Source organism: Oncorhynchus clarkii, chromosome 17 (assembly GCF_045791955.1).
Source record: "Oncorhynchus clarkii lewisi isolate Uvic-CL-2024 chromosome 17, UVic_Ocla_1.0, whole genome shotgun sequence".
NCBI lineage: Eukaryota > Metazoa > Chordata > Actinopteri > Salmoniformes > Salmonidae > Oncorhynchus > Oncorhynchus clarkii.
In genome coordinates, this window is record NC_092163.1 from 74,797,610 (window position 1) to 74,821,296 (window position 23,687).

General features: G+C 46.5%; 1 protein-coding gene across 1 annotated transcript in view; it reads left to right on the top strand.

Moving 5' to 3' along the window:
• LOC139371421 (protein phosphatase 1 regulatory inhibitor subunit 16B-like) overlaps positions 1–23,687 on the top strand; it is a 155,856-nt gene that overhangs the window by 99,118 nt on the left and 33,051 nt on the right. The window contains exon 3 of the mRNA XM_071111821.1: positions 18,450–18,520. Coding sequence (XP_070967922.1) covers positions 18,450–18,520 — 71 coding nt within the window. The remainder of the gene's footprint in view (positions 1–18,449; positions 18,521–23,687) is intronic.

Here is a 23,687-nt window from a genome sequence, read left to right on the forward strand (position 1 = left end):
TTTTAATGCCCACTTGGGCCTCTTCACACATATACATACATATATATACACACACACACACACACACACACACACACACACACACACACACACACACACACACACACACACACACACACACACACACACACATACACACACACACCATGTTTAGTTTAGATAATAGGAAGGGTGTGTTTAACTTCCTCCTGTGTTTGTTGATGTTTATTTTATCTCTCTGGAAGCATCTAGCCCCTCCCCCATCGGAATGTAGCAACGCCCAGTCATTCTGGAAATGCCATACATTTCAAAAGGTGTTTTTTTTTGGGGGGGGGGGCTGATAATCACCACGGCATCTCCAATCAGAGATTCCTTTGCGTACTGTAGAATGTCCCCATATTGTCTTCTCTCATCATCTGTGTTTGTGCTTTCCCCATCAGAGACAGTGTGGTCTGCTCTGGGCTTGTAGGGTGTGGAACATTTACACCAACAGATAGAATCACCCTCGCAGTCTGTGTCTACTCTCCTCTCTAATCGACAGTATCTCTCTTATCGCGCTCTCTCTCTCTCTCTCTCTCTTCCTCTTTTCAGCCCCAACTTTCCCTCCCTCTCAAATATACACAGTGGACAAAACATTAGGAACACCTTCTTGAGTTGCACCCCCTTTTGAACAGCCTCTATTTGTCGGAGCATGGACTCAAGCGTTCCACAGGGATGCTGGCCCATGTAGATTCCACCAACGCTTCCAACAGTTGTCAAGTTGGCTAGATGTCCTTTGGGTGGTGGACCATTCTTGATACACACGTGAAATGGTGATTCGTGAAAAACCCAGCAGTTTTGCAGTTCTTGGCACAAACCGGTGCGCCTGGCACCTACTGCCATACCCTTTTCAAAGACACTTCAATCTTATGTCTTGTCTATTCACCCTCTGAATGGCACATATACACAATCCATGTCTCAATTGTCTCAAGGTTTAAAAATCTTTCTTTAAGCTCCCCTTCATCTACACTGATTAAAGTGGATTTTACAGGTGACATCAATAAGGGATCATAGCACCAACTGAGTTACAACCAGCTGCAGCACCAACTGGGTTACAACCAGCTACAGCACCAATAGAGGGGATAAAACATTGTGGCGGTAAGTTTTCACCGTTTGAGACGAGCGGTTTCTATCTGTAGTAATGCTGGAACCACCATGGTCACTTAAAGTGAGGTACAGCAAAGCCTATTCAATAAATATCCCGTTGTTTATATATATATACTGTATATATATATATTTTTTTTTTTTTAAATGGCAAACTTGTGCTGCCTAAAATTCCAAGTCGCACAGCGAAATATTTAGGAGGATATGCAATCAAAATGGTCGCACTTTAGAGCCACTTATATGTGTGTGTTTTTGGAATCCAATAAGAAATCCTATCAGAATTTAGAACATATCCTATAGGATTGTATAGGACTGGTTTCAAAATCTAACGATTTTCTTTTGGATTCTAATCATATTTTCTTATTGGAATCCTATAGGATTTTTTGACTAGGGTGTTTCAAATCAAATCAAACTTTATTTGTCACATGCGCCGAATACAACAAGTGTAGACTTTACAGTGAAATGCTGACTTACGAGCCCTCAACCAACAGTGCAGTTCAAGAAGAAGGAAAATAATGGAACGTTAATTAAATGGTTTGAGACCAAGCTTGGTGCACCAAGAGAGTGATTCATATCCTCATCGTTAACATATCTGATTCAGACTAAAATGATAAGAACCTATAATTACTGAACTGTATTCCAAAACAGTTTACATCAGACAGGTATTCAGATGGTCCCAGAGGGTAGATAGTTTTCTATATTCTTCAAGCCTTGTCCTAATGGACACTCTCCCTAGGTCTCCCTGGTTCCATTTCTGAAAGAAGGGGTGTATTCTGTTTTCTATTCTGCACTTAATAGACCATTTTAGCTGTTTGGTGCTTTGGTCATGGGATCTTTTGTCCTCTGTTGGCGTCTGCCTGCCTGCATGTCTGTCTGCATGCCTGTCTGGCTGCCTGTCTGCATGCCTGTCTGTCTGCATGCCGGCCACCCTGACTGCATGCCTCCCTGCCTGTCTGCATGCCTTCACTTCCCCTTTAAATGGATACACAGCAACACCTCACAACACAACTCTACTTCCCCTTTAAATGAATACACAGCCACACCTCACAACACAACTCTACTTCCCCTTTAAATGAATAAACAGCCACACCTCACAACTCTGCTTCTCATTTAAATGAATACACAGCCACACCTCACAACTCTGCTTCTCATTTAAATGAATACACAGCCACACCTCACAACTCTACTTCCCCTTTAAATGAATACACAGCCACACCTCACAACACAACTCTATTTCCCCTTTAAATGAATACATAGCCACACCTCACAACACAACTCTACTTCCCCTTTAAATGAATACATAGCCACACCTCACAACACAACTCTGCTTCCCCTTTAAATGAATACATAGCCACACCTCACAACACAACTCTGCTTCCCCTTTAAATGAATACATAGCCACACCTCACAACACAACTCTGCTTCCCCTTTAAATGAATACACAGCCACACCTCACAACACAACTCTGCTTCCCCTTTAAATGAATACACAGCCACACCTCACAACACAACTCTGCTTCCCCTTTAAATGAATACACAGCCACACCTCACAACACAACTCTGCTTCCCCTTTAAATGAATACACAGCCACACCTCACAACACAACTCTGCTTCCCCTTTAAATGAATACACAGCCACACCTCACAACACAACTCTACTTCCCCTTTAAATGAATACATAGCCACACCTCACAACACAACTCTGCTTCCCCTTTAAATGAATACACAGCCACACCTCACAACACAACTCTGCTTCCCCTTTAAATGAATACACAGCCACACCTCACAACACAACTCTACTTCCCCTTTAAATGAATACATAGCCACACCTCACAACACAACTCTGCTTCCCCTTTAAATGAATAAACAGCCACACCTCACAACTCTGCTTCCCCTTTAAATGAATACATAGCCACACCTCACAACACAACTCTACTTCCCCTTTAAATGAATACATAGCCACACCTCACAACACAACTCTACTTCCCCTTTAAATGAATACATAGCCACACCTCACAACACAACTCTACTTCCCCTTTAAATGAATACATAGCCACACCTCACAACACAACTCTACTTCCCCTTTAAATGAATACATAGCCACACCTCACAACACAACTCTACTTCCCCTTTAAATGAATACATAGCCACACCTCACAACACAACTCTACTTCCCCTTTAAATGAATACATAGCCACACCTCACAACACAACTCTGCTTCCCCTTCTAGAGCTTGGGACTATATGGTTCTATCTGTATTTTTGTCAAAATGTAGTTATTGCTATAGCCTTGTTCTGTACCTATATAGTACTCTAAATACCCAAATTCATATTGTTAAGTTCAAAAGAATACAAGATTTTAAAATAATTGCTGACACCATTCCAACCTCAGAACTTAAAAGCCAATTATCTCTGAATCATATTTTTGCAGATATAACCTTAAGTTCTCACCTTTCATGTCTAAGCTAAGGACAGGACTCTGGTAATACATTAGCCTTCACCTGTCTGAAAGAATATACCCCCACCCCCACCCCCCATATATAACTTTGCCTGAGCCTCTAGTGCCCAATGAATAATCTAAATTCATTATTTTGTGTCATATTTTCTGAATCCAAAAATTAGCAGCAAAGCTGGTTGGAGGCATGTGATATTGACAGCAGCTTGACACAGACAGGCAGATGCCATTAGGCAGGTGTCACTGCTTGGGAAATTGCCTCTCTGCAGCAGTGGAATAGTTGAAGGGAAAATATAATACATGTTTTTCAGAGCGTGACCAACACGATATCTGTGGGGATAGATGCAGAGAGAAGCAAAGATGTGCATATTACTGTCACAGTGATTGGCTCTGGGCTCAGACATGCATGTTTGTGAATGGCTGGTTACTGATTTAGATGTAACGTTTCAACACATCAAAAAGACGTGGCGGGGCCTCCCGAGTGGCGCAGCGGTCTAACTGCATCGCAGTGCTAGAGGCATCACTACAGACCCGGGTTCGATCTCAGACTGTTGTGACCGGGTGACCCATGTGGCGGGGCCTCCCGAGTGGCGCAGCGGTCTAACTGCATCGCAGTGCTAGAGGCATCACTACAGACCCGGGTTCGATCTCAGACTGTTGTGACCGGGTGACCCATGTGGCGGGGCCTCCCGAGTGGCGCAGCGGTCTAACTGCATCGCAGTGCTAGAGGCATCACTACAGACCCGGGTTCGATCTCAGACTGTTGTGACCGGGTGACCCATGTGGCGGGGCCTCCCGAGTGGCGCAGCGGTCTAACTGCATCGCAGTGCTAGAGGCATCACTACAGACCCGGGTTCGATCTCAGACTGTTGTGACCGGGTGACCCATGTGGCGGGGCCTCCCGAGTGGCGCAGCGGTCTAACTGCATCGCAGTGCTAGAGGCATCACTACAGACCCGGGTTCGATCTCAGACTGTCGTGACCGGGTGACCCATGTGGCGGGGCCTCCCGAGTGGCGCAGCGGTCTAACTGCATCGCAGTGCTAGAGGCATCACTACAGACCCGGGTTCGATCTCAGACTGTCGTGACCGGGTGACCCATGTGGCGGGGCCTCCCGAGTGGCGCAGCGGTCTAACTGCATCGCAGTGCTAGAGGCATCACTACAGACCCGGGTTCGATCTCAGACTGTCGTGACCGGGTGACCCATGTGGCGGGGCCTCCCGAGTGGCGCAGCGGTCTAACTGCATCGCAGTGCTAGAGGCACCACTACAGACCCGGGTTCGATCTCAGACTGTTGTGACCGGGTGACCCATGTGGCGGGGCCTCCCGAGTGGCGCAGCGGTCTAACTGCATCGCAGTGCTAGAGGCATCACTACAGACCCGGGTTCGATCTCAGACTGTCGTGACCGGGTGACCCATGTGGCGGGGCCTCCCGAGTGGCGCAGCGGTCTAACTGCATCGCAGTGCTAGAGGCACCACTACAGACCCGGGTTCGATCTCAGACTGTTGTGACCGGGTGACCCATGTGGCGGGGCCTCCCGAGTGGCGCAGCGGTCTAACTGCATCGCAGTGCTAGAGGCATCACTACAGACCCGGGTTCGATCTCAGACTGTCGTGACCGGGTGACCCATGTGGCGGGGCCTCCCGAGTGGCGCAGCGGTCTAACTGCATCGCAGTGCTAGAGGCATCACTACAGACCCGGGTTCGATCTCAGACTGTTGTGACCGGGTGACCCATGTGGCGGGGCCTCCCGAGTGGCGCAGCGGTCTAACTGCATCGCAGTGCTAGAGGCATCCCTACAGACCCGGGTTCGATCTCAGACTGTCGTGACCGGGTGACCCATGTGGCGGGGCCTCCCGAGTGGCGCAGCGGTCTAACTGCATCGCAGTGCTAGAGGCATCACTACAGACCCGGGTTCGATCTCAGACTGTCGTGACCGGGTGACCCATGTGGCGGGGCCTCCCGAGTGGCGCAGCGGTCTAACTGCATCGCAGTGCTAGAGGCATCACTACAGACCCGGGTTCGATCTCAGACTGTCGTGACCGGGTGACCCATGTGGCGGGGCCTCCCGAGTGGTGCAGGGGTCTAACTGCATCGCAGTGCTAGAGGCATCACTACAGACCCGGGTTCGATCTCAGACTGTCGTGACCGGGTGACCCATGTGGCGGGGCCTCCCGAGTGGCGCAGCGGTCTAACTGCATCGCAGTGCTAGAGGCATCACTACAGACCCGGGTTCGATCTCAGACTGTCGTGACCGGGTGACCCATGTGGCGGGGCCTCCCGAGTGGCGCAGCGGTCTAACTGCATCGCAGTGCTAGAGGCATCACTACAGACCCGGGTTTGATCTCAGACTGTCGTGACCGGGTGACCCATGTGGCGGGGCCTCCCGAGTGGCGCAGCGGTCTAACTGCATCGCAGTGCTAGAGGCATCACTACAGACCCGGGTTCGATCTCAGACTGTCGTGACCGGGTGACCCATGTGGCGGGGCCTCCCGAGTGGCGCAGCGGTCTAACTGCATCGCAGTGCTAGAGGCATCACTACAGACCCGGGTTCGATCTCAGACTGTTGTGACCGGGTGACCCATGTGGCGGGGCCTCCCGAGTGGCGCAGCGGTCTAACTGCATCGCAGTGCTAGAGGCATCACTACAGACCCGGGTTCGATCTCAGACTGTTGTGACCGGGTGACCCATGTGGCGGGGCCTCCCGAGTGGCGCAGCGGTCTAACTGCATCGCAGTGCTAGAGGCATCACTACAGACCCGGGTTCGATCTCAGACTGTCGTGACCGGGTGACCCATGTGGCGGGGCCTCCCGAGTGGCGCAGCGGTCTAACTGCATCGCAGTGCTAGAGGCATCACTACAGACCCGGGTTCGATCTCAGACTGTCGTGACCGGGTGACCCATGTGGCGGGGCCTCCCGAGTGGCGCAGCGGTCTAACTGCATCGCAGTGCTAGAGGCATCACTACAGACCCGGGTTCGATCTCAGACTGTTGTGACCGGGTGACCCATGTGGCGGGGCCTCCCGAGTGGCGCAGCGGTCTAACTGCATCGCAGTGCTAGAGGCACCACTACAGACCCGGGTTCGATCTCAGACTGTTGTGACCGGGTGACCCATGTGGCGGGGCCTCCCGAGTGGCGCAGCGGTCTAACTGCATCGCAGTGCTAGAGGCATCACTACAGACCCGGGTTCGATCTCAGACTGTCGTGACCGGGTGACCCATGTGGCGGGGCCTCCCGAGTGGCGCAGCGGTCTAACTGCATCGCAGTGCTAGAGGCATCACTACAGACCCGGGTTCGATCTCAGACTGTTGTGACCGGGTGACCCATGTGGCGGGGCCTCCCGAGTGGCGCAGCGGTCTAACTGCATCGCAGTGCTAGAGGCATCACTACAGACCCGGGTTCGATCTCAGACTGTCGTGACCGGGTGACCCATGTGGCGGGGCCTCCCGAGTGGCGCAGCGGTCTAACTGCATCGCAGTGCTAGAGGCATCACTACAGACCCGGGTTCGATCTCAGACTGTTGTGACCGGGTGACCCATGTGGCGGGGCCTCCCGAGTGGCGCAGCGGTCTAACTGCATCGCAGTGCTAGAGGCACCACTACAGACCCGGGTTCGATCTCAGACTGTTGTGACCGGGTGACCCATGTGGCGGGGCCTCCCGAGTGGCGCAGCGGTCTAACTGCATCGCAGTGCTAGAGGCATCACTACAGACCCGGGTTCGATCTCAGACTGTCGTGACCGGGTGACCCATGTGGCGGGGCCTCCCGAGTGGCGCAGCGGTCTAACTGCATCGCAGTGCTAGAGGCATCACTACAGACCCGGGTTCGATCTCAGACTGTTGTGACCGGGTGACCCATGTGGCGGGGCCTCCCGAGTGGCGCAGCGGTCTAACTGCATCGCAGTGCTAGAGGCATCACTACAGACCCGGGTTCGATCTCAGACTGTCGTGACCGGGTGACCCATGTGGCGGGGCCTCCCGAGTGGCGCAGCGGTCTAACTGCATCGCAGTGCTAGAGGCATCACTACAGACCCGGGTTCGATCTCAGACTGTCGTGACCGGGTGACCCATGTGGCGGGGCCTCCCGAGTGGCGCAGCGGTCTAACTGCATCGCAGTGCTAGAGGCATCACTACAGACCCGGGTTCGATCTCAGACTGTTGTGACCGGGTGACCCATGTGGCGGGGCCTCCCGAGTGGCGCAGCGGTCTAACTGCATCGCAGTGCTAGAGGCACCACTACAGACCCGGGTTCGATCTCAGACTGTTGTGACCGGGTGACCCATGTGGCGGGGCCTCCCGAGTGGCGCAGCGGTCTAACTGCATCGCAGTGCTAGAGGCATCACTACAGACCCGGGTTCGATCTCAGACTGTCGTGACCGGGTGACCCATGTGGCGGGGCCTCCCGAGTGGCGCAGCGGTCTAACTGCATCGCAGTGCTAGAGGCATCACTACAGACCCGGGTTCGATCTCAGACTGTTGTGACCGGGTGACCCATGTGGCGGGGCCTCCCGAGTGGCGCAGCGGTCTAACTGCATCGCAGTGCTAGAGGCATCACTACAGACCCGGGTTCGATCTCAGACTGTCGTGACCGGGTGACCCATGTGGCGGGGCCTCCCGAGTGGCGCAGCGGTCTAACTGCATCGCAGTGCTAGAGGCATCACTACAGACCCGGGTTCGATCTCAGACTGTCGTGACCGGGTGACCCATGTGGCGGGGCCTCCCGAGTGGCGCAGCGGTCTAACTGCATCGCAGTGCTAGAGGCATCACTACAGACCCGGGTTCGATCTCAGACTGTCGTGACCGGGTGACCCATGTGGCGGGGCCTCCCGAGTGGCGCAGCGGTCTAACTGCATCGCAGTGCTAGAGGCATCACTACAGACCCGGGTTCGATCTCAGACTGTTGTGACCGGGTGACCCATGTGGCGGGGCCTCCCGAGTGGCGCAGCGGTCTAACTGCATCGCAGTGCTAGAGGCATCACTACAGACCCGGGTTCGATCTCAGACTGTTGTGACCGGGTGACCCATGTGGCGGGGCCTCCCGAGTGGCGCAGCGGTCTAACTGCATCGCAGTGCTAGAGGCATCACTACAGACCCGGGTTCGATCTCAGACTGTCGTGACCGGGTGACCCATGTGGCGGGGCCTCCCGAGTGGCGCAGCGGTCTAACTGCATCGCAGTGCTAGAGGCATCACTACAGACCCGGGTTTGATCTCAGACTGTCGTGACCGGGTGACCCATGTGGCGGGGCCTCCCGAGTGGCGCAGCGGTCTAACTGCATCGCAGTGCTAGAGGCATCACTACAGACCCGGGTTCGATCTCAGACTGTCGTGACCGGGTGACCCATGTGGCGGGGCCTCCCGAGTGGCGCAGCGATCTAACTGCATCGCAGTGTTAGAGGCATCACTACAGACCCGGGTTCGATCGCAGGCTGCCGTGACCGGGAGACCCATGTGGCGGTGCACAATTGGCCCAGCGTTGTCCAGGTTAGGGGAGGGTTTGGCCAGCTGGGATGTCCTTGTCCCATTGTGCTCACTCCTTGTGGCGGACCGGGTGCGTGCATGTTGACTTCGGTCTCCAGTTGTACGGTGTTTCCTTCCGACACATTGGTGCGGCTGGCTTCCGGGTTAAGGGAGCAGTGTGTCACTGCGGTTTGGCAGGGTCGTGTTTCGGAGGATGCATGACTCTTGACCTTCGCCTCTCCCGAGTCCGTACGGGAGTTGCAGCGATGAGACAAGACTGTAACTACCAATTGGATACCATGAAAAAGGGGTCAAAAGTAAACAAAAATAATTCTAATAATAACAAGACAGGGTGACCACTGATGGGTTTTGGCTGACTGTCTCATTTAAACTCGCTGACCAAGCTATAGCTGACAGTTTAGGCTTAATTTGCATTTCTGATCACATTGAGTTGGGCAGATGGTTAATTAATATGTTAATGATTTCTCTCTAATCAGTCCAGGGCGAATCCGAACTTCAACTGAGTCACGCACTGATGTCAATAAGGGAATTAGGATTCACCCTGCTGGTTTCTTTCTAGTGGGTTGCCACACTCAGAATGTTCCACAAGCTGTGTCAGAGATACAGCGGCTGTGGGAAGAACATATATTTTTCATCAGTCGCAGAGCATGTTTACAGTAAGGACAGATGAAGGTATCAGAGCATGTTTACAGTAAGGACAGATGAAGGTATCAGAGCATGTTTACAGTAAGGACAGGTAAAGGTATCAGAGCATGTTTACAGTAAGGACAGATGAAGGTATCAGAGCATGTTTACAGTAAGGACAGGTAAAGGTATCAGAGCATGTTTACAGTAAGGACAGATGAAGGTATCAGAGCATGTTTACAGTAAGGACAGATGAAGGTATCAGAGCATGTTTACAGTAAGGACAGGTAGCAGTGCATGTTTACATTAAGGACAGATGAAGGTATCAGAGCATGTTTACAGTAAGGACAGGTAGCAGTGCATGTTTACATTAAGGACAGGTGATGATAGAATAGTACGTTTACAGTAGGGACAGAGAAAGGTATTAGGGAATGTTTACAGTAAGGACAGAGAAAGGTATTAGGGAATGTTTACAGTAAGGACAGAGAAAGATAGCAGAGCATGTTTACAGTAAGGACAGAGGAAGGTAATAGAGCATGTTTACAGTAAGGACAGATTAAGGTAATAGAGAATGTTTACAGTAAGGACAGAGGAAGGTAATAGAGCATGTTTACAATAAGGACAGAGGAAGGTAATATAGCATGTTTACAGTAACGACAGAGGAAGGTAGAGAGCATGTTTACAGTAAGGACAGAGGAAGGTAGTAGAGCATGTTTACTGTAAGGACAGAGGAAGGTGATAGAGCATGTTTACAGTAAGGACAGAGGAAGGTAGGGAATGTTTACAGTAAGGACAGAGGAAGGTAATAGAGCATGTTTACAGTAAGGACAGAGGAAGGTAATAGAGCATGTTTACAGTAAGGACAGAGGAAGGTAGTAGAGCATGTTTACAGTAAGAACAGAGGAAGGTAGTAGGTAATGTTTACAGTAAGGGTAGGGGAAGGTAGTAGGGAATGTTTACAGTAAGGACAGAGGAAGGTAGTAGAGCATGTTTACAGTAAGAACAGAGGAAGGTAGTAGGTAATGTTTACAGTAAGGACAGGGGAATGTAGTAGGGAATGTTTACAGTAAGGACAGAGGAAGGTAATAGAGCATGTTTACAGTAAGGGGAGAGGAAGGTAGTAGAGAATGTTTACAGTAAGGACAGAGGAAGGTAGTAGAGCATGTTTACAGTGAGGACAGAGGAAGGTAGTGTGGCAGTAACAGTAATGATCAGGATGGGGATGCTGAGGAGGGCAGTAACACCTTGGAGGACTAAATCTGCTGACACACTGTGAAGTGTAGGCTAGGTTAGGTACTGTACCGTAGACATACAGTGTACTGTACTGGGAGTATGTCCAGCTGAGGTGAGAAACAGGGCAGTGTGTTCATGTTGCGTGTGGGAGCGTTCGTGCTTGCATGGAGCTTTGGCGGTTTCAAGGTCAAATACCTAGTAGGGAATTATGTGTGTGTGTGATAATTATCATCCTCTCTCTCTCTCTCTCTCTCTTTCTCAACCCTCCATCTTTCAACCCATCTCAGCGCCCAGAGCTATGCCCTGTGTTGTGTCTGTTATTAAAACAGAGGATAGTGTTGTGAGAAATAACCCAGAGAGACCAGCATGCCTTTCTGTCAGCTATGTTGTTGTTTAGTGGTTATACAGTATGTACTGAGTTATATCCGACCCCAGGGCTTATATATATATATATATATATATATATATATATATATATATATATATATATATATATATATATATATATATATATATATATATATATATATACACAGAGTATTCGAAAAGTATTCAACATTTTGTTACTTATTCCAAAATGGATTAAATAATCCCCCCCCCCCCCCCTTGGGGAGTTTTTCACATTCTTCTCTGCAGATCCTCTCAAGCTCTGGCAGGTTGGATGGGGAGAGTTGCTGCACAGCTATTCCCAGGTCTCTCCAGAGATGTTCGATCGGGTTCATGTCCAGCATCTGGCTGGGCCAGTCAAGGACATTCAGAGACTTCAGGGGCATTGTCTAGGATGTGTGCTTAAGGTTGTTGTCCTGTTTGAAGGTAAACCTTCTCCCCAGTCTGAGCGCTCTGGAGCAGGTTTTCATCAAAGATCTCTCTGCACTTTGCTCCATTCATCTTTCCCTCGATGCTGACTAGTCTCTGCTGCTGAAAAACATCCCCACAGCATGATGCTGCCACCACCATGCTTCACCATAGGAATGGTGCCAGGTTTCCTCCAGACGTGATGCTTGGCATTCAGGCCAGAGTGTTCATTCTTGGTTTCATCAGACCAGAGAATCTTGTTTCTCATGGTCTGAGAGTCTTTAGGAGCCTTTTGGCAAACTTCTCTTTTACTGAGGAGTGGCTTCCGTCTGGCCACTCTACCATAAAGGCCTGATTGGTGGAGTGCTTCAGAGATGGTTGTTCTTCTGGAAGGCTCTCCCATCTCCACAGAGGAACTCTGGAGCTCTGTCAGAGTGACCATCGGGTTCTTGGTCACCTCCCTGACCAAGGCCCTTCTCCCCCGATTGCTCAGTTTGGCCGAGCAGCCAGCTCTAGGAAGAGTCTTGGTGGTTCCAAACTTCTTCCATTTAAGAATGGCCACTGTGAGGCCACTGTGTTATTGGGGACCTTCAATTCAATGCTGCAGAAATGTTTTGGCACCCTTCTCCAGATCTGTGCCTCGACACAATCCTGTCTCAGCTCTAGGGACAATTCCTTCGACCTCAGGGCTTGGTTTTTGCTCTGACATGAACTGTCAACTGTGGGACCTTATAGATACAGGTGTGTGCCTTTCCAAATCATGTTCAATCAATTGAATTTACCACAGGTGGACTCCAATCAAGATGTAGAATCATCTCAAGGATGATCAATGGAAACAGGATGCACCTGAGACTCAATTTCTAGTCTCATTGCAAAGGGTCTGAATACTTATGTAAAGAAAGTATTTCTGTTTTTTATTTGTCAACCTGTTTTTTGTTTTGTCATTATGGGGTATTGTGATGTCATTATGGGGTAGTGTGATGTCATTATGGGGTAGTGTGATGTCATTATGGGGTATTGTGATGTCATTATGGGGTATTGTGATGTCATTATGGGGTAGTGTGATGTCATTATGGGGTATTGTGATGTCATTATGGGGCATTGTGTGTAGATTTATGAGGAAAATGTTTTTATTTAATCAGTTTTAAAATAAGGCTGTAATGTAACAACTGTGGGAAAAGTCGAGGGCTCTGAATACTGTACACACACACACAGGAAGGGAACAACTACAATAATACCAATGCACTGTACACACACACACACAGGAAGGGAACAACTACAATAATACCAATGCACTGTACACACACACACACAGGAAGGGAACAACTACAATAATACCAATGCACTGTACACACACACACAGGAAGGGAACAGCTACAATAATACCAATGGACTGTACACACACACACAGAAAGGGAACAACTACAATAATACCAATGCACTGTACACACACACACAGGAAGGGAACAACTACAATAATACCAATGCACTGTACACACACACACAGGAAGGGAACAACTACAATAATACCAATGCACTGTACACACACACACAGGAAGGGAACAACTACAATAATACCAATGGACTGTACACACACACACAGGAAGGGAACAACTACAATAATACCATTGGACTGTACACACACACACAGGAAGGGAACAACTACAATAATACCAATGCACTGTACACACACACACAGGAAGGGAACAACTACAATAATACCAATGCACTGTACACACACACACAGGAAGGGAACAACTACAATAATACCAATGGACTGTACACACACACACAGGAAGGGAACAACTACAATAATACCATTGGACTGTACACACACACACAGGAAGGGAACAACTACAATAATACCAATGGACTGTACACACACACACAGGAAGGGAACAACTACAATAATACCAATGGACTGTACACACACACACAGGAAGGGAACAACTACAATAATACCAGCCTATGCCGTTTGGCCATCGCTCATTCATATCTTTTTATGTACATATTCTTATTCATTCCTTTTCACTTGTGTGTATAAAGTAGTTGTTGTGAAATTGTTAGGTTAGATTACTTGTTAGATATTACTGCATGGTCGGAACTAGAAGCACAAGCATTTCGCTACACTCGCATTAACATCTGCTAACCATGTGTATGTGACTGATTGATTTGGATTTGATTATGTCACCGGCATCCCTGTCCTACCAAGGTTACCATGGTGATGTTAATGTCCTGACCTTCATGTATGGTTAAAATAACGTTCACCTCGGCGCAAATACATTTTTGTAATATGATAAACCTTAATGAATGGATTCTGGGTTGATTTAATGAGGTACATGTAAGGTGTAATCCAGGAGAACAGGAACACTCCGGTGACTGACTGCATCTATAGTATAGGTTTACACACTGAACCAATATCATAATGTACCCATCTAGGGTATAGGTCTACACACTGAACCAATATCATAATGTACCCATCTAGGGTATAGGTCTACACACTGAACCAATATCATAATGTACCCATCTATAATATAGATCTACACACTGAACCAATATCATAATGTACCCATCTATAGTATAGGTCTACACACTGAACCAATATCATAATGTACCCATCTAGGGTATAGGTCTACACACTGAACCAATACCATAATGTACCCATCTAGGGTATAGGTCTACACACTGAACCAATATCATAATGTACCCATCTATAGTGTAGGTCTACACACTGAACCAATATCATAATGTACCCATCTATAGTATAGGTCTACACACTGAACCAATATCAAAATGTACCCATCTAGGGTATAGGTCTACACACTGAACCAATACCATAATGTACCCATCTAGGGTATAGGTCTACACACTGAACCAATATCATAATGTACCCATCTATAATATAGGTCTACACACTGAACCAATATCATAATGTACCCATCTAGGGTATAGGTCTACACACTGAACCAATATCATAATGTACCCATCTATAATATAGGTCTACACACTGAACCAATATCATAATGTACCCATCTATAGTGTAGGTCTACACCCTGCAAATATCATAATGTACCCATCTATAGTGTAGGTCTACACACTGAACCAATATCATAATGTACCCATCTATAATATAGGTCTACACACTGAACCAATATCATAATGTACCCATCTATAGTGTAGGTCTACACACTGAACCAATATCATAATGTACCCATCTATAATATAGGTCTACACACTGAACCAATATCATAATGTACCCATCTATAGTGTAGGTCTACACACTGAACCAATATCATAATGTACCCATCTATAATATAGGTCTACACACTGAACCAATATCATAATGTACCCATCTATAATATAGGTCTACACACTGAACCAATATCATAATGTACCCATCTATAGTATAGGTCTACACACTGAACCAATATCATAATGTACCCATCTATAGTGTAGGTCTACACACTGAACCAATATCATAATGTACCCATCTATAGTGTAGGTCTACACACTGAACCAATATCATAATGTACCCATCTAGGGTATAGGTCTACACACTGAACCAATATCATAATGTACCCATCTATAATATAGGTCTACACACTGAACCAATATCATAATGTACCCATCTATAGTGTAGGTCTACACCCTGCAAATATCATAATGTACCCATCTATAGTGTAGGTCTACACACTGAACCAATATCATAATGTACCCATCTATAGTGTAGGTCTACACACTGAACCAATATCATAATGTACCCATCTATAATATAGGTCTACACACTGAACCAATACCCATGTGTGAAGGGCTTGTTGGGTCTGAAAGCATAGCATGGTTAGTTAATGTAATGGGTATGGTTAGTTAATGTAATATGTATGGTTAGTTAATGTAATGGGCATGGTTAGTTAATGTAATATGTATGGTTAGTTAATGTAATGGGCATGGTTAGTTAATGTAATATGTATGGTTAGTTAATGTAATGGGCATGGTTAGTTAATGTAATATGTATGGTTAGTTAATGTAATATGTATGGTTAGTTAATGTAATATGTATGGTTAGTTAATGTAATGGGTATGGTTAGTTAATGTAATATGTATGGTTAGTTAATGTAATGGGCATGGTTAGTTAATGTAATGGGTATGGTTAGTTAATGTAGTGGGTATGGTTAGTTAATGTAATGGGTATGGTTAGTTAATGTAGTGGGTATAGTTAGTTAATGTAATGGGTATGGTTAGTTAATGTAATGGGTATGGTTAGTTAATGTAATATGTATGGTTAGTTAATGTAATGGGTATGGTTAGTTAATGTAATGGGTATGGTTAGTTAATGTAATGGGTATGGTTAGTTAATGTAATGGGTATGGTTAGTTAATGTAATATGTATGGTTAGTTAATGTAATGGGCATGGTTAGTTAATGTAATATTTATGGTTAGTTAATGTAGTGGGTATGGTTAGTTAATGTAATGGGTATGGTTAGTTAATGTAATATGTATGGTTAGTTAATGTAATATGTATAGTTAGTTAATGTAGTGGGTATGGTTAGTTAATGTAGTGGGTATAATTAGTTAATGTAGTGGGTATGGTTAGTTAATGTAATGGGTATGGTTAGTTAATGTAATGGGTATAGTTAGTTAATGTAGTGGGTATGGTTAGTTAATGTAGTGGGTATGGTTAGTTAATGTAGTGGGTATAGTTAGTTAATGTAATGGGTATGGTTAGTTAATGTAGTGGGTATGGTTAGTTAATGTAATGGGTATGGTTAGTTAATGTAGTGGGTATGGTTAGTTAATGTAATGGGTATGGTTAGTTAATGTAATGGGTATGGTTAGTTAATGTAATGGGTATGGTTAGTTAATGTAATGGGTATGGTTAGTTAATGTAATGGGTATGGTTAGTTAATGGAATGGGTATGGTTAGTTAATGTAGTGGGTATAATTAGTTAATGTAGTGGGTATGGTTAGTTAATGTAATGGGTATGGTTAGTTAATGTAATGGGTATGGTTAGTTAATGTAGTGGGTATGGTTAGTTAATGTAATGGGTATGGTTAGTTAATGTAGTGGGTATGGTTAGTTAATGTAATGGGTATGGTTAGTTAATGTAGTGGGTATGGTTAGTTAATGTAATATGTATGGTTAGTTAATGTAGTGGGTATGGTTAGTTAATGTAATGGGTATGGTTAGTTAATGTAGTGGGTATGGTTAGTTAATGTAATGGGTATGGTTAGTTAATGTAATGGGTATGGTTAGTTAATGTAATATGTATGGTTAGTTAATGTAATATGTATGGTTAGTTAATGTAGTGGGTATGGTTAGTTAATGTAGTGGGTATGGTTAGTTAATGTAATGGGTATGGTTAGTTAATGTAGTGGGTATGGTTAGTTAATGTAATATGTATGGTTAGTTAATGTAATGGGTATGGTTAGTTAATGTAATATGTATGGTTAGTTAATGTAGTGGGTATGGTTAGTTAATGTAATGGGTATGGTTAGTTAATGTAGTGGGTATGGTTAGTTAATGTAATGGGTATGGTTAGTTAATGTAGTGGGTATGGTTAGTTAATGTAGTGGGTATGGTTAGTTAATGTAATATGTATGGTTAGTTAATGTAATGGGTATGGTTAGTTAATGGAATGGGTATAATTAGTTAATGTAATGGGTATGGTTAATTAATGTAATATGTATGGTTAGTTAATGTAGTGGGTATAATTAGTTAATGTAGTGGGTATGGTTAGTTAATGTAATGGGTATGGTTAGTTAATGTAGTGGGTATGGTTAGTTAATGTAGTGGGTATGGTTAGTTAATGTAATGGGTATGGTTAGTTAATGTAGTGGGTATGGTTAGTTAATGTAGTGGGCATGGTTAGTTAATGTAATGGGTATGGTTAGTTAATGTAATGGGTATGGTTAGTTAATGTAGTGGGTATGGTTAGTTAATGTAGTGGGTATAGTTAGTTAATGTAATGGGTATGGTTAGTTAATGTAGTGGGTATGGTTAGTTAATGTAATATGTATGGTTAGTTAATGTAATGGGTATGGTTAGTTAATGTAATATGTATGGTTAGTTAATGTAATGGGTATGGTTAGTTAATGGAATGGGTATAATTAGTTAATGTAATGGGTATGGTTAGTTAATGTAATATGTATGGTTAGTTAATGTAATGGGTATGGTTAGTTAATGGAATGGGTATAATTAGTTAATGTAATGGGTATGGTTAGTTAATGTAATGGGTATGGTTAGTTAATGTAATGGGTATAATTAGTTAATGTAGTGGGTATGGTTAGTTAATGTAATATGTATGGTTAGTTAATGTAATGGGTATGGTTAGTTAATGTAATGGGTATGGTTAGTTAATGTAATGGGTATGGTTAGTTAATGTAATATGTATGGTTAGTTAATGTAATGGGTATGGTTAGTTAATGTAATATGTATGGTTAGTTAATGTAATGGGTATGGTTAGTTAATGGAATGGGTATGGTTAGTTAATGTAATGGGTATGGTTAGTTAATGTAATGGGTATGGTTAGTTAATGGAATGGGTATAATTAGTTAATGTAATGGGTATGGTTAGTTAATGTAATATGTATGGTTAGTTAATGTAATGGGTATGGTTAGTTAATGGAATGGGTATAATTAGTTAATGTAATGGGTATGGTTAATTAATGTAATATGTATGGTTTCATTAATGAGTTTGAAAGCATAGCATGGTTAGATAATGTCTTCCTCTCTATTTCTCCCTCTGTTCCAGTACGTTACCTGTTGAAGAACAACGTCAGTCCAGACCTGTGTAACGAGGACGGTCTCACTGCTCTGCACCAGGTGAGTGCCCGTCTGGAGAGTCACTGGACCACTGCAGAGTCTAAAAATAAGGCCGTAATTCAGTCATTGTTGATGGTGTCTTTTTCCACGTTGTGCTCTCAGTAAAGGTCAGTACGTACACAGGCGTCGAACACAGGTTTCGAACACAGGCGTCGTACACAGGCGTCGAACACAGGCGTCGTACACAGGCGTCGTACACAGGCGTCGTACACAGGCGTCGTACACAGGCGTCGAACACAGGTGTCGTACACAGGCGTCGTACACAGGCGTCGTACACAGGCGTCGTACACAGGCGTCGAACACAGGCGTCGAACACAGGCGTCGTACACAGGCGTCGAACACAGGCGTCGTACACAGGCGTCGACACAGGCGTCGTACACAGGCGTCGAACACAGGCGTCGTACACAGGTGTCGAACACAGGCGTCGAACGTAAATGACATTTTATTGGTCACAGACACGTGTTTAGCAGATGTTATTGGCGGGTCGACCACCAAGCCGTAAGACTCCTGGGAATCAGGTAATCAAATGGCTACCCAGACTTTTTGCATTGTGCCCCCCCCCCTCTCTTTTACGCTACTGCTACTCTCTGTTCATCATATATGCATAGTCACTTGAACCATATCTACATGTACATACTACCTCAATCAGCCTGACTAACTGGTGTCTGTATATAGCCTCTCTACCTTTATTTTTCACTGTCTTTTTCCTGTTGTTTTTATTTCTTTACTTATCTATTGTTCACCTAATACACTTTTTTTTACTTAAAAATGGCACTGTTGGTTAGGGCCTGTAAATGAGCATTTCACTGTAAGGTACCTGTTGTATTCGGCACATGTGACAAATAAACTGATTTGACTTGTTTCGAAATGCTTGTGTCATACACATGCATCATACACAGGCATCTGGGTAGAAGTCAGTCAGACCGTAGGTCCAAGCTCACACTGTTCTCCCCAGTATCTCTCCCTGTCTCCCCCTGTCTCTCCCTGTCTCTCCAAGCTCACACTGTTCACCCCCTGTCTCTCCAAGCTCACACTGTTCACCCCCTGTCTCCCCCTGTCTCTCCCTGTCTCTCCAAGCTCACACTGTTCACCCCCTGTCTCTCCCTGTCTCTCCAAGCTCACACTGTTCTCCCCAGTATCTCTCCCTGTCTCTCCCTGTCTCTCCAAGCTCACACTGTTCACCCCCTGTCTCCCCCTGTCTCTCCCTGTCTCTCCAAGCTCACACTGTTCACCCCCTGTCTCTCCAAGCTCACACTGTTCACCCCCTGTCTCCCCCTGTCTCTCCCTGTCTCCCCCTGTCTCTCCCTGTCTCCCCCTGTCTCTCCAAGCTTACACTGTTCTCCCCCTGTCTCTCCCTGTCTCTCCAAGCTCACACTGTTCACCCCCTGTCTCTCCAAGCTCACACTGTTCTCCCCAGCATGTTTCTCTGAAGGAAAACAGTGTCTGATACACAATACATCACCACAGTGGAGAGATGTCTGGGGAATCTGCCTGTTGGTGTAATGTTTGATGGAGCTGGTGCCAGAACTATCTTACCCCTCCAGCCCTTCAGTCTGTCCAAGCTCGCACTGTTCTCCCCAGTATCTCTCCCTGTCTCTCCCTGTCTCTCCAAGCTCACACTGTTCACCCCCTGTCTCTCCCTGTCTCTCCAAGCTCACACTGTTCACCCCCTGTCTCTCCCTGTCTCTCCAAGCTCACAGCCTGCCTGTCTGTCTGTCTGTCTGTCTGTCTGTCTGTCTCTCTCTCTCTCTCTCTCTCTCTCTCTCTACCTTCACCAGAAAATCTTCACTCTGGACTGGTCGTCCCCAACACCAGATTTAACATACATCCTTTTTAGCTGGAGTTTGGTGGGAATAGAGCCACTGTGGAAAAACCCTGAAGGGACTTGGGGTGGCAGGTAGACTAGTGGTTAGAGCATTGGACTAGTAACCGAAAGGTTGCTATATCAAATCCCTGACCTAACAAGGTAGGAATCTGTTGTTCTGACCCTGAACAAGGCAGTTAACCCACTGTTCCCCGGTAGACAATCATTGTAAATATGAATTTGTTCTTAACTGACTTTCCTAGTTAAATGAAGGTTACATGTTCTTTTGTGTGGGATTTGTATGCGTGTCTCTCTCTGTTAACACATGTTGAGAGGCACAGGTCCAGCCACTAAAGAAGCCCTGTGCAGATTGGCTAATATCGACCACATAATGAGTTGTTATTTAGGATAGAAGGTGAATCAGTGATTCGGCACAATGCTTTTCTCAGGCTGATCATCTGAAAGACTGGTACACACTGAATAATGCAGCGGTCTGTCTGTCTGTCTGTGTGTCTGTTTGTCTGTCTGTCTGTCTATCTGTCTGTCTGTCTGTCTGTCTGTCTGTCTGTCTGTCTGTCTGTCTGTCTGTCTGTTTGCCTGTCTGTCTGTCTGTCTGTCTGTCTGTCTGTCTGCCTGTCTGTCTGTCTGTTTGTCTGTCTATCTGCCTGTCTATCTGTCTGTCTGTTTGTCTGTCTATCTGCCTGTCTATCTGTTTGTCTGTCTGTCTGTCTGTCTGTCTGTCTGTCTGTCTGTCTCTCTGTGTTTGTCTGTCTGTTTGTCTCTCTGTGTCTGTCTGTCTGTCTGTCTGTCTGTCTGTCTGTCTGTCTGTCTGTTTGTTTGTCTCTCTGTGTCTGTCTGTTTGCCTGCCTGCCTGCCTGCCTGCCTGCCTGCCTGCCTGCCTGCCTGCCTGCCTGCCTGCCTGCCTGCCTGCCTGCCTGCCTGCCTGCCTGCCTGCCTGCCTGCCTGCCTGTGTGTCTCTCTGTTTGTCAAACCACTGGGTGGGTGGTACTACTTCTTTTCTCTAATGGTAAATAAAGTGAGTCTCTCCTCTCTCTCTCTCTCTCTCTCTCTCTCTCTCTCTCTCTCTCTCGCTCTCTCTCTCTGTCTCTCTCTCTCTCTGTCTCTCTCTCTCCTCTCTCTTCTCTCCACCTACTCCTCTTGTCTCTTCCTCTCTCTCTCTCTCCTCTCTTTCTCTTCTCTCCCCTACTCCTCTTCTCTCTCTCTCTCTATCTCTTTGTCTCTCTCTATCTCTCCCCCTACTCCTCTCTCTCTCCTCTCTCTCTCTTCTCTCCCCCTACTCCTCTTCTCTCTCCCTCTCTCCTCTCTCTCTCTTCTCTCCCCTACTCCTCTTCTATCTCTCTCTCGCTCTCTCTTTCTCTCTCTCCCTCTCCTCTCTCTCTTCTCTCCCCCTCCTCCTCATCTCTCTCTCTCTCTCTCTCTCTCTCTCTCCTCTCTCTCTTCTCTCCCCTACTCCTCTTCTCTCTCTCTCCTCTCTCTCTTCTCTCCCCTACTCCTCTTCTCTCTCTCTCTCCTCTCTCTATCTCTCTCTCTCTCTCCCCTCTCTCTCTTCTCTCCCCCTCCTCCTCATCTCTGTCTCATGTCTCCTCTCTCTCTCTCCTCCCTCTCTCTCTTATCTCCCCCTACTCTCTCTCCTCTCTTCTTCAAATCAAATGTTATTGGTCACATACACATGTTCAGAAGATGTTATTGCGAGTGTAGCGATATGCTTCTAGATCCGACAGTGCAGCAGTATCTAACAGGTAATATCTAACAATTCCACAACAATACCTAATATCTAACAAATTCCACAACAAAACCTAATACACACAATCTAGTAAAGGAATGTGATGAGAATATATAAGTATAAAATATATGGATGAGCAGTGACAGAGCATTAATAGATAGTAAAGAATAGACAGTGAAGGATACAGTATACATTATATACATATGAGATGAGTAATGTGAGATATGTACACATTATTAAAGTGGCATTATTAAAGTGACTAGTGACCCATTTATTAAAATGGTCAGTGATATCAAGTCTGTAGGTAGGCAGCCGCCTCTCTGTGCTAGTGATGGCTGTTTAACAGTCTGATGGCCTTGAGATTGAAAACCATCTTCTACCTCTCTGTCCCAGCTCTGATGCACCTGTACTGACTTCACCTTCTGGATGGTAGCCGGGTGAACAGGCAGTGGCTCTGGTGGTTATTGTCCTTGATGATCTTTTTGGCCTTCCTGTGACATCGGCACCACTCTCTGGAGAGCCCTGCAGTTGAAGGCGGTGCAGTTTCCGTACCAGGCGGTGATACAACTTGAAAGGATGCTCAAAATTGTGCATCTGTAGAAGGTTGTGAGGGTTTTTGGTGACAAGCCAAAAATGTTCTGCCTCCTGAGGTTGAAGAGGCGCTGTTGTGCCTTCTTCACCACGCTGTCTGTGTGGGTGGATCATTTCAGTTTGTCCGTGATATGTACGCCGAGGAACTTAAAACTTTCTACCCTCTCCACTACTGTCCTGTCGATGTGGATGGGGGGGTGCTCCCTCTGCTGTTTCCTGAAGTCCACGATCATCTCCTTTGTTTTGTTGACGTTGAGTGTGAGGTTATTTTCTTGACACCACACTCCGAGTGCCCTCACCTCCTCCCTGTAGGCCGTCTCGTCGTTGTTGGTAGTGTCGTCTGCAAACTTGATGATTGAGTTGGAGGCCTGCATGGCCACTCAGTCATGGGTGAACAGGGAGTTCAGGAGAGGGTTGAGAACGCACCCTTGTGGGGCCCCAGTGTTGAGGATCAGCGGGGTGGAGATGTTGTTACCTACCCTCACCACCTGGGGGCGGCCTGTCAGGAAGTCCAGGACCTAGTTGCACAGGGCGGGGTCAAGACCCAGGGTCTCGAGCTTGATGACGAGTTTGGAGGGTACTATGGTGTTAAATGCTGAGCTGTAGTCGATGAACAGCATTCTCACACAGATATTCCTCTTATCCAGTTGGATTAGGGCAGTGTGCAGTGTGATTGCGTCGTCTGTGGACCTATTTGGGCGGTAAGCAAATTGGAGTGGGTCTAGGGTGTCAGGTAGGGTGGAGGTGATATGGTCCTTGACTAGTCTCTCAAAGCACTTCATTATAACGGAAGTGAGTGCTACGGGGCGGTAGTCGTTTAGCTCAGTTACCTTAGCTTTTTTGGGAACAGGAACAATGGGGGCCCTCTTGAATTATGTGGGGACAGCAGACTGGGATAAAGATTGATTGAATATGTCCGTAAACACACCAGCCAGCTGGTCTGCGCATAGTCTGAGGATGTGGCTGGGGATGCCGTCTGGGCCTGCCGTCTGGGCCTGCCGTCTGGGCCTGCAGCCTTGCGAGGGTTG